The sequence below is a fragment of the Gossypium raimondii genome, chromosome 4 (genome assembly GCF_025698545.1).
Source record: "Gossypium raimondii isolate GPD5lz chromosome 4, ASM2569854v1, whole genome shotgun sequence".
Taxonomy (NCBI): domain Eukaryota; kingdom Viridiplantae; phylum Streptophyta; class Magnoliopsida; order Malvales; family Malvaceae; genus Gossypium; species Gossypium raimondii.
The window spans coordinates 842,405-854,388 of NC_068568.1; the positions used below are offsets into that span (position 1 = coordinate 842,405).

Below are 11,984 nucleotides of genomic sequence, written 5' to 3' on the forward strand. Positions count from 1 at the left end.
TAGTGTAGTTTACTTAAAAAAATTTGTGATTACCTATGTTGACCAGCATAAGTTTCGAGCAAAATAAAGAATAGAAAATAATGCCAGTGCTGATGCAGACTGAAGTAGTGGAAAGTCCAAGTGAAGGTTTTAAGACTACATAAGTGGCTATGCTAAAAGCAATCCCCACGGCAACGAGTGCATAGCCGAGGACCCCAGCAGTGGTCAACATTTTAGGCGAAATTGAACCAAGCGATTTTGAAAAAAAAGGAAGCATCAACCCAAAATGGATGAAGAGGACAAAAAGAGAGAGACTAAAGGCCAATGCATTTGTTACAACAAATGCTCTAAAGACTGCCTCATGAATCAGATAAGGAGTGCTTTAGTCTAAACCTTTTTCGCTCTTGAAACCACCTGGAACGGTTATTGCCACTGCGAATGTGACCGAAGCTATAAATGCTGCCACTACTAAATCAGCATCTCTTGTCTTCTCCAAGCTTTCTGCAGTTATAGTTGTCAAGCCAATGGGACGAACTGATTTCTCTGCTACTTCTTCATTCACAATTTCTTTCAACAATTTTACAATTTGCTCCTACCACATCAGCCGATTGTACTGTAAGTCATTGTATTTTATATGTTATTTAGTCATACTAAATAAATAAAAACCATAGCCATAGGCATAGAAATACAAATATAAACATGCATACCTTTTTCTCTTCCTTATTATCATATTAACATGCATAAAAAACTTGTCGAGGTGTGATTCCACTAGCATCTTTCCAGTCCCTTAGATTTCTGACTGATCCATATTCACTCGTAGCATCACAATTTGTTAATAAAAGGCCACAAAATGAAGTAAATTCCAACCTCTTTTGTCCACTCTTTCACAACAATCTGGACAATAAGACAGAATCTTTCTTACTAAGGCTCCATAGCCTTCCCTGGCTGCCATAAGAAGGGGTGTCATCCCCCACTTTTTATCACCTATATAAGCAACAGATATATCCCATTTTAACAGCTCTCCCAGAACTGCATTGTGACCCAAGTGTGCAGCATAGTGAAGAGGGGTGTGTCCATTTTCATCTGTTTTCTTTGTCAAATTCCCTTTCTTATCTAGTATTATCCTTGTACCCCCTAAATCCACCAAAAAGAAAAAGTCAATGGTTCTATTCTTTGTTTATTTCAAACAAAAAAAAAATTGGAACTTACTTAACTTAATTGGATCTCTAACCATAGCTGTTGCATGCAAAGCTGTTCTACCGTGGGGGCCACCATGAGCAGTTGATTTTGATTTATCTAATAATATACTCAGCAAGCGCCGACTTCCTCTCCTAGCTGCTAAGTAAAGTGGAGTTTCGTGGTTTATATTGGCAAAATATGGAAAATCAGGGTCTTCATGCTCCAGCAATGCTTGCACCACTTCAACATGGCCATACCGTGTTGCTATATGTAAAGCCGTATTGGATTCTTGATCCGTATGTCTGATCATCTCCCTCACTGCATTCAGTTGATCCATTCCCAGCTTCTCTAAATCTTCATCAATAACTTTTGCACAAAACATGATTAGAAGTCGTACAATAGTAGAACCTCCATTCCTTGTTGCAACATGCAATGGAGTTTGACCTTTAGCATTTGTTTGGAGTAGCAGTGATGGACACTTGACAAGAATTTGTTCGATAAAATCTGATCTGGTACGGTACGATGGTTGACAAGTTAACATGGAGCACGTTGTCATGGTTTGGGGACTGGGGTCTTCGGCGACTCAAGTCCAGGCCTCTGGTAATTATTGAATTCTTCAATTTTGCCTGCTGCTGCAGCTTTGTACAAGGAAGCATCCATGTAAGTGATGTTCTCTGCATGCTTCTCAGGTTCACCGGAGGAAATAATAATGTCGTTTAACGATGCTCCCATATTTGTTGATCTATTGCACAGCTTCCTTCCTTGAAAACACCAATTAAGTAATTAGCTTGGAACATTCAAAGATAAAAGGAAAAAAAACATTACAAATTAAGAAAAATTACAGAATGCGCCTAGTCACCTAGTGGCTTATCAAGACAAGTGACACACACACACACACACACATATATATATATAACTTATTGCTTAAAGACTTTAAAATAGCATAACAAAAGCGTGGCATGCATAATTCCTTTCTTGAACATAGCATAACAAAAGTGCCATACCATGCATAATTCATTCCTTTAACACTTCAACTTATACTTTATTCTATTTATACAAAAGAACGTTCTACTTACTTTATTATTGTTGTGTTTTCAACCAAAGTTAGTAAAATTCCTAAATGTATGAAATAATAATAATTCTATTCTAATATATCTATTTTAATCACTTAATTGGAGATAAATCAAGTAGGCTTGGATGACTCCAACTCTGTGGATTAAAAAGGAATAGACCTACAAAATATAGGAACATTGTAAGAGCATCAGAGTTTATATTTTGAGATATTTTTCGATACTTAAATCAAATAATAAAAATAGGGTTGTCGAAGTTCTTAAGGAAAATTATAGACGTATTCTATGGCTATCCTACTGACTTTAAGTCCAATGAGGATACTTTCCGAGATGCCTCTCACTTTTAGTATAATTGTTCCTTACTCATGATTGGCTTGTGTTGATGTCCATGGAATCCTATTCATTAAGTGGAATACATTAGTTGTTTACTCTCAAGCTGAGCAGTAAAGGTCGGAGAAGGGCAACCACTCATTCTTTTTAAGAGTTTGAAATCAACCCTACCTAACTCACCAAAATTGTTTGTTTTGTTATTTAAAAAATAAAAAATATATATCTTTATTTGAATTTAATTTTAAGATATATAAATATTAATATAAAATTTTGTTTATATACTTGTTATTTTTATTAGTAAAATCAATCGAGTAAGTTATAATGAGGATGGAAAACATAAACTCAAATTCAGCCCAAAATGAGACAAGCGAACTAGCTTATGCATACCTCTATATATGATGCAAGTGAAAAATTATTATAGAAACTTATGAAAAATAATAAGATTTTGAATGAATGGAACTTTTGTCTTAGGTTGAAGTCCCTGAAGTTTTTCTAGATTTTTTAAAAATTATTTTTACAGATTTTATATAGACTTACAAAATCACCATCATAACAAATATTTATTATCATTTTTAAATGATTTTAAGTATTTTCTAATTGAGTTGATGTCCAATTAACTCATTTGATCAACTTAATAATAAATAGATAGATATTTGGCTAAAGCTCTTTTCAAATTTTTAATAAAATTATATTGAACTTATAAATATAATATATGTGTGTTTAAGGGTTAATTACACCAATCATCTTCAAATTTGGATTATTTTTATTCTAAATTAGCCCTAAAGTTTAAATCATTCTACTTACATCTCTAAACTATTAATGTTATATCAATTAGGTTCTTACATTACTAAAATCGTTAATTTAATCGTTAAATGATATGTCGAATCTTATATGACACAATTTAAAATGAAAATGTTAAGAAAAATTATTATAAAAATAGATGTTTTATCATTCACTTGTTTTTTCTTTTCAATTTTACAATATTCTATTTCTTTAAAGTTGTTCATTTTAAATTTTTCTGCATAAAATTTGGCAGTTAAATTAACAATTTTAATAACAAAATGACCTTATTAATATGTATGCAATGAAAATGAAACACTAATTTTATTTTAATTTAGAAAAATAAATAACTTGCAAATTTCAAAAACAACAATAACAAAAGAGCTTAAAACAGCCAAAGATGAGATAGGATCAACCATTTATCATCACCCTAAATACAAATGAACCTTAATAGCCAACAAAAACACACAAATGAGCCCAAAATACAACAACGAATGCACAAGAACCGAAGCCCCACTGGTCTTCAAGTTGCCGACTCCACGCACCTGTGGTGGCCGGGAACTTGAAACAACAACCCCGGCGTTAGCAGCACGAAAAGAACCAACGCCACGATAATTGGACCCCAGTCCGACATCGTTTACGGTAAGGTTTGCAAGGGCAACTAGGCAACTATGATTTATTGGAGTATTTGAATCTATGGAGTTTTTTATATGCAAATGAAAGAGACGATAAAGTGAACGAGAGTGCGGGGCGGCGTTTAAGCGATTGGAATAACCTCATTCTTATGCCTACACTCTCTTAAGATTTCTTTTTGGATGGATTTTAAATCAGATTAATTCAAGTTTGATTTATTTGGATAAGTTTAAATTTCTTGAATTATTTCGATTTTAGATTTTTTATATTTGTTTATTAGATTTTTCAGGTTGAGTCACATATCGAGTTTATGTTTTTTTAGTTTATTTTTTTTAATGTTTCACAAATTGAATTGGTGATTGAATCAATTAAATCATTATTTCTTTGTTCAATTGATACGACACCCAATTCATAATAATTAAATAAAAGTTAAAACTTCATTTAAAATGAACTATGTTATTTATAGCATAGCATAACAAAAGCGCGATGGCATGCATAATTCATTCCTTGAACACTTTAGCTTTAGCTTGATACTTTATTTTATTTAAAAAAATAACATTCTACCTACTGTAAGACTAAAACCTATAGATTTATAGAATTCTATCACACATAAACACTTTATAGAACATAGTAATGCCTAAATCAGATAAATAACTGTCGAGATTCTTTTAAGGAAAATGACAAAACAAACTGTTTGCTTTTAAGATTTATCTATTCTACACTTACCCTAATCACTTGAAGGATTAATTTAGGAATGATTGTCAAAAGTGTTTATGGGATTCAATTTTTAAAGTATTTTTAGACTAATTTTTATTTGGGAAAATATTTTTCTCTAAAAAGATAATTTGTTTAGGAATATTTTTGTTCAATAAATATGCTCTCCGAGATGCAGCAAGTGTAATACTAATAAAAACATATTTTAGTCGTTAGATATTACTCATCATTTTTTAAAGATTAAAAAATTAATATTTAGTATTAATAATTATATGTAATTGATTATTTAAATTATTTTTAAAAACATGTAAACATCAATAAAATTAACATCTTTGGATTTAATAAAACTTTAAATCATTCTAATTACATCTTCAATTTATTAAGATTATATAAATTAGCTCTTTCCATTATTAAAATCGTTAATTTAATCGTTAAATGTTAAATGATACGCGGATTTTATGTGAAATAATTTAAAATAAAAATTTTAAGAAAATTATTTTAAAAATAGATGTTTTGTCATTCACTTGTTTTGAGATTTCCAAAGTTTATATAGAAGTTTTATCATTTACTCGTTTTGTTTTCTTTTCAATTTTAATTTATTTTTAGTTTTCACTTTAAAAAGTGTGCACAATATTCCATTTCTTTAAAGTTGTTCGTTTTAAATTTATCTACATAAAATTTGATAGTTAAACTAACGATTTTAATAATGAAGAACCCTACTAATATAACACCCACAATTTGAAAATGTAAATGAACATTTTAAGATTTAAACACCAAAATAAAATGGAGATCATAATTTGAGATGCCGATGGAATGAAAAATGAAATACTAATTTTATTTTAATTTAAAACAGCCAAAGATGAGATAGGATCAACCATTTGTCATCAACCTAAATACAAATGAACCTTAATAGCCAACAAAAACACACAAATGAGCCCAAAATACAACAACGAATGTACGAGAATCGAAGCCCCACTGGTCTTAAAGTTGCCGAACTCCACGCACCTGTGGTGGCCGGGAACTTGAAACAACAACCCCGGCGTTAGCAGCACGAAAAGAACCAACGCCACGATAATTGGACCCCAGTCCGACATCGTTTTCCGGTAAGGTTTGCAAGGGCAACTAGGCAACTGTGATTTATTGATGGAGTATTTGAATCTATGGAGTTTTTTATATGCAAATGAAAGAGAAGATAAAGTGAAAGAGCGTGTGGGGCGGCGTTTAAGCGATGAAGGCATTTTGGATTCATTGCCACCGCCATTGGAATAACTTCATTCTCATGCCTACACTCTCTTAAGATTTCTTTTTGGATCACTTTTAAATAGATTAATTGGGGTTTGATTTATTTGGATATGTTTAAATTTCTTGAATTATTTCGGTTTTAGATTTTGTGTATTTGTTTATTGGAATTTTTGGGTTGAGTCATATCTCGAGTTTATGTTTTTGTAGGTTCCTTGTTTCAATGTTTCAAAAATTGGATTGGTGGTTGAATAATCAAACTATCTATTCTTGGTACAACATCCAGTCCAACAACAATTAAATAGAAGTTAAAAATTCATTTAAAATAAATATTAAAAAATTTATAAATCGGTTCAACACTTTGTTTTTTATCACGGTTTTCAATTTTTTATCGATTTTGAGCAATTCAATTTATTGTCTAGATTGATATACCAACCGATTTTCGATCTAACTAACTAATCCTGTTCGATTCCAACAACAACAACTTTGTTCGAGTCAGGTTCAAATTGCTTTGAGTATAAATGATTATAAATCCAAATCATTCTAATTTGAGTCATTTGTTAAACTTAGATTATGATCAAATCGAATTAAATTGGGTTTTAATTTAAATTAATCAAATTAAGTTCTCAAATTCGATTCAGAATTATCTTATCCGCTCATAACATATAAATCAGATGACAACCAAGTTTTGATATATGTGATGATCATTTTTATCTTAATTTTTCAATTATATTTCCCCAAAATTATTCAATCAAAGTTTTAGTGATATCAGTAGGCACATGCAGATGGCAGAGAATATGTGATGTCCAAGTAAATATCACTTTCCATTTATTTAAGGGTCGGATTATTTGTTAAATCGATAATTTTGATTTATTCGGGTTTTGAAAAAATAGTAGTTTTCACCCATCCGATTTAAATAACTATTTTTATTTTCAAAAATAATATTTTTCTGCAAATTTAATTATAAAAATATATATTAATTTTAATAAAAATATTTTTATTTAAATAATCAAATGAGCTTTTTGAAGTTTGGACCTACCCAAATCAAACTCAAATGGACTTGAATAAAAGGCTTCAACAATTTGAAGGTAATACAGCCCAACCCGGCCCGCCCATAAGGATTCATGCATCCATTTCAGTAAGACTTAAGAGGGACTAAAATTAGAATTTGACCAAAATTTTAACTAAATTCTATTACAAATAAATAAACGAAATGATAGATTTGAAAAATATACATTAATTTTGGTTCAATATGTAACATGAACTTTAATTTTCGTAATTATATGCATGATATTTTGATTTGATTTAGTTTTTGCAAATCACCGACAATATTATCAAAATAGTCTCGCTTTTTATGTTATATCTATTCAACATGAAAATAAATTGATGCATTTATTTTTTGTAATGTGTACAATCAAATCATCTAATGTTTTTATGTATGATCTTGAACCAAAATTAAAGGTTCGTGTATCTAATTGCATCAAATCAAAGTTTATGTATCACATTGCATATTGAGTCAAAGTAGATGTGTATATTTGAAAATTGTACCATAAGTAAACAAAGAACATCTTCGTTAAATTCTACTATTAATCCATGTATTGTGTGTAAGTTCTTGATTTGGTTCTTAAACTTTAATTTGGTCATTTTAGTCTTTATCCTTTTCGAGTTTTGAAATTCCAATCCTAATCAAATGATAAAAATAAATTTTATGATGTTATTTCTAAAATCTCTTGCGACAAACATATTATCAAATATATAATGTATTATCAACTTGCTATTTTAGCATATTACTAACAAAAAAGTCACCTAATGGATTTAATGTCTATCACTTGCGTCAAGACTGAAATTTCAAAATTCGAAAAGTATAGAAACTAAAATTGTTCAAAGTGGAGAACATGAACTAAATTCACAACTTTAGGCATAATACAAGACTTACGACAAAATTTAATCAAACAGATTTAACCATTATTATTTGAGTTGGAGTGTAATCAAGCCAAACCTGAATACCAGCAAACTTGAGCTTGATACTTGGCTCAAGTAGACCTTGAGCTTCATTAAACTCATACATATTCAAGCTCAAGCTCGGTTTAATAATATAATAAGGGCAATAACATAATCTAAAAATATAAAAATATTAAAAGTGAAAAACTTATTAGTTGTTTAAGTCGAATATTACTAATATTTGAATTCAGCTCAAACTACTCGAATTTAACTTAATAATTATTTAATTGAATTCAAAATTTTTCGAATTAAACTCAAATAACTTGGGAGCACCGTAACTAAAATTTTAATATTCAAAAATTACCCCATAAAAACTAAAGTCCAATTTTGCTAGCAGAATTTGAGTTGTCTCGAAGTCCACCGCTACAAGCCACCCGATGAAATCAGCCAGAGATAAGCTCGCAATAAATGCCAAGTGAACCCATCTCTTTCTCTTTGTGGGGCAATATGCTTTTCAATCCAAAAAGCAAATTATTAATCAACCACATCTTTTCAATTTTAATCCTCCAAAATTCATTTTCAATCTTTCAATTATTCGAAATGGAATCGATTCAAGATATCGAGACGATCAATCAAGCAATCCATAAACTCATTGAAGAAAAAAGAATCAAGAGTACATCATCTGATGTTAAGCTCTCTCAAGATGTTGATGATGATGAACAAGTCCTCTCCAGATTACTTTCTCAGGTACCAAACAAGTTTACTTTTACAAAAATTTTCCTGGGAAAATCATTTCTTTTTGTTAGATAGAATCAACGAAACCCAGATTTCTAAATCGCCCCTTTGATGGATTTTTCTTGCCGATATCACAGTTTATCCAATTGCAAACTGTCTGGTTTGTACTCTATGAGCATAATTTGTGTTATTTGAACTTTTAATACCCTAACTTTACCATTAATGTTTTTTGTACAAGTTTTTTAATACTTTACTCCGTCTTTACCATTAATGCTTTTGTGTAAGTTTTTTAATATTTTAGAGTAAACTATCAAAATAGTCATTGTCATTTTTTAGTCAGTTATGTTTAAAATGTTACGTTTTAGTCACTTATGTTATCACGTTGTAACATTTAGCTACTGAGCCGTTAGTTTCTGTTAACGGTGTAATAGTAAACTGATGTGGCACGTTAAATCATCATTTCAGACAAAAATTTTAAGTTAATTTATACAATCTTTCCCCATATTTTTTCGTTTGGAGCAATTTAATTTTTTTATGTTTTTTTAACTTTCTTTCTTTTCCATTCTCTTATGCTCCTCCCTTTGTTTTCCTCCCTTCTCTATTTCTTTCAACGTAATTTTTCTATGTTTTATTTTTTTTGAATAATTTAATTTTTTTTCGAGTAAGGCGAGCTTGTGGACTAGTTACAAATGGAAAGCATAGAAAAATTATGTTAAAACAAATGAAGAAGGGAGAAAAATAGAGGGAGAAGCATAAGAGAATGGAAAAAAAAGTTAGAAGAACATAAAAGAAAATTTTTAAATTGTTGAAAATGAAAAAATAAAGGGATCAATTGTAGAATTTAACCTGTTTGAAATGATGATTTAACGTGTCACATCAACTTACTGTTACACCATTTTCGACAATTAACGACTTAGTGACTAAAATGTTACAACACGATAACGTAAGTGACTAAAATGTAACATTTCAAACATAAGTGACTAAAATGTAATCTAAGGCAAATAAAAGTGACTATTTTAATAATTTACCCAATATTTTATCCACGTCGTGAGTGGGTTATAATTTAATTATAGTTTAGTTTACTTTTTAACAGTTAGAATCATTAAAAGGAGTTGAAAGATCAACTCTACCAAAAGAGGAAACAGCCCCAAGCATTGACGAATCAGAGCCAAAGGTCAAAAACGGCAACGAAGAAAGAGGTGGTGGAAATGGAGGAGTAGAGGGGGAGATAGTGAAAGAGCTCAAAGCGGTGAAGAGACAGAACACAATAACTCATTGTCTGCTTTCGGCCCTCATCGTCGTCACCCTAATTTGGGAACTCTCCGAGGTTTCCTTGGTTCTCAAACTCCGAGACGGTATGAGTCACCCTTTTCGATCGTTCGGAAGTTTGCTTGCCGGAATGCTGCCAAGCCCTGGCAAGATTAATGTTGTTGGCAACGGGGACGACAAAGATGGCAACGATCATAACATTGTCGACCCTTTGCTTCCTTCCGTTAGAATGCCTGAGCTTCCCCATGTTGAGTTTCCGCATATGGGATCAAACGATGAAGAATAGTGAAAAATGTGAACTTATTATTGTTGGATTTTGCATTGTAATGATTATTTTTAGTTATATTTATACGAATATATTAATTGTAATTGTAATTTAAATAAAAATAATTTATCCTTAAATATCAATTTTATGCCAAAACAAAATTATATTTATATTTATGAAGTCAAAATTTATTTAAATAATTCATTACACATTCAATAATTTCGAAAATCGAATTTAAAATTATCCAAAAATAAAACAAAATTATTTAGCAAGCATTATAAATAATAAATAAATTATTGAGTTGATTTTGTAGGTAAACGTATCGTGAAAGTTTTTGTACTAGGAATTTAATTGCATTTTGTTCTTTCTACTAAAAAATGTATAAATTAATTCTTATAAGTTAGATCAAATAATAAATTGGTCCTCCTAGCTGGTCTTTATACATCAGCATGAGGTACGCATGGCACACCACTTGTAATTGTTTGGTTAATTAAATAAACCATGCTAATTTTTAACGATAAAGATAGATAAAAAAATTAACAAAAATGATCAATTTATTTTTTTGATATGACAATCAGGACTAATTTACTTTTTTTAAGTAAATAAATAAATTATAACTTTATCTCTTAATATAAAAACCTTATGCTACTCTTACTCGATTTTGCACAAAGGTAATAATAACCACATAATACATTATTTTTCTATTTAATTATTTATATATATTGGAAATTATGCAAGTAATTAAAAAAGTTTTATTTATTAAAATGAAAAAATAAAAAGCGTCGACAGCAGGGTTCGAACCTGCGCGGGCGTAGCCCAACAGATTTCAAGTCTGTCTCCTTAACCACTCGGACATATCGACCTTAATGTCATGTTGGCTTAAAATATCTTTATCACCATTACCATTATCATTTTTATTATTATTCCACTTTTGGGTAAACTACAGCTAAGTTCACTAAACTATTAGTAATTTTACATTTTAGTCACTCAACTTCAAAATGTTATAAAACAGGCATTGGAACTGTTCAAAAGTTTTTAAGTCATTGGCTATTAGTTTTTTTTTTTTTTTAAGTTTTGCTAGCGAGCTCTAAGTGATGATTTGATGATCAGTTTGATGGATCAGTACCAATCGACAAGTAGAAGAACATACCTTAGATTCAAGTCGATCTGATAGTTAATGTTAAAGATCAGAGAAAAAAGTTATTTGGATTTTGGTTCAAAGATATGTGATGTTCAAAGTTCTTTTATGAAAAAAAAATTGAACTGGGAAAGAAAGTTTTTAATTAGTGTAGGGAATGTGACTAGAGAAAGCCATACAATAGTGATTTTAATAGCCTAGTGACATAAATGAGAACTTTCGAATAATTCAATGATCATTTTGTAACTTTTTGAAATTGAGTGACTAAAATATAAACTTACTAATAGTTTAGTAACATTCGATATAGTTTACTCTTTTTTATAGCTAAATATGTAGCATCTTTTTTATTTTCTTTCATGAATACTTTTTTACTAGTAGTCGAAAGACAAAACCCAAAGATAAAATCGAGTACAACTACCCTGAGCACAATATCGACCATCGTTGAGGGGTTTGTCAACTCTTAGCAGATGACACTTCAAAAATTTATCTCAGAGTTAGCTCGACCTCCCCTCTTTCCCTCACCACAACAGATCAAATTTCAACTCAAATTCAAACTTGAAACTTTTTACAACTCACCCAATTACATCTTAAAATAATTAGAATAACAAAAATAAAGAGAAAATGATGTCTCCAGTCTCTCTCAATTTCAAAATTGAGCAAATTTATCCCTCGCAAAAAGTTAGAGTAGTTTAATCTCTGTCAATTTCGAAAG

The 11,984-nt window shown here is 30.3% G+C and overlaps 2 protein-coding genes, 1 non-coding gene and 1 pseudogene across 3 annotated transcripts; 1 reads left to right on the forward strand and 3 right to left on the reverse strand.

Annotated features, from left to right (window-relative positions):
* Positions 1–3,763: 3,763 nt before the first annotated feature.
* On the reverse strand, positions 3,764–3,972 carry LOC105779356 (uncharacterized; annotated as a pseudogene).
* A 1,524-nt stretch (positions 3,973–5,496) lies between these two features.
* LOC105779354 (uncharacterized) lies at positions 5,497–5,929 on the reverse strand. Its single transcript, XM_012603109.2, has one exon. It carries the CDS (start codon positions 5,921–5,923, stop codon positions 5,570–5,572), a length of 354 nt encoding a protein of 117 aa, XP_012458563.2. The 5' UTR covers positions 5,924–5,929; the 3' UTR covers positions 5,497–5,569.
* Positions 5,930–8,352: 2,423 nt separating this feature from the next.
* LOC105779352 (uncharacterized) lies at positions 8,353–10,277 on the forward strand. The gene is made up of 2 exons (XM_012603107.2): positions 8,353–8,612; positions 9,694–10,277. The coding sequence occupies exons 1-2, from the start codon at positions 8,373–8,375 to the stop codon at positions 10,153–10,155; spliced, it is 702 nt and encodes a 233-aa protein (XP_012458561.2). The 5' UTR covers positions 8,353–8,372; the 3' UTR covers positions 10,156–10,277.
* Positions 10,278–10,914: 637 nt separating this feature from the next.
* On the reverse strand, positions 10,915–10,996 carry TRNAS-UGA (transfer RNA serine (anticodon UGA)). Its single transcript has one exon. It is a non-coding gene; the product is annotated as a tRNA-Ser (tRNA).
* Between the last annotated feature and the right edge of the window lie 988 nt (positions 10,997–11,984).

Bases quoted from the DNA above. Each gene is read 5' to 3' on its own strand.
- LOC105779354 (XM_012603109.2), bottom strand. From the start codon at position 5,923: ATGCCTTCATCGCTTAAACGCCGCCCCACACGCTCTTTCACTTTATCT.
- LOC105779352 (XM_012603107.2), top strand. From the start codon at position 8,373: ATGCTTTTCAATCCAAAAAGCAAATTATTAATCAACCACATCTTTTCA. The intron at 8,613-9,693 runs GTACCAAACAAG...ACTTTTTAACAG, and splicing joins TCTCCAGATTACTTTCTCAG to TTAGAATCATTAAAAGGAGT.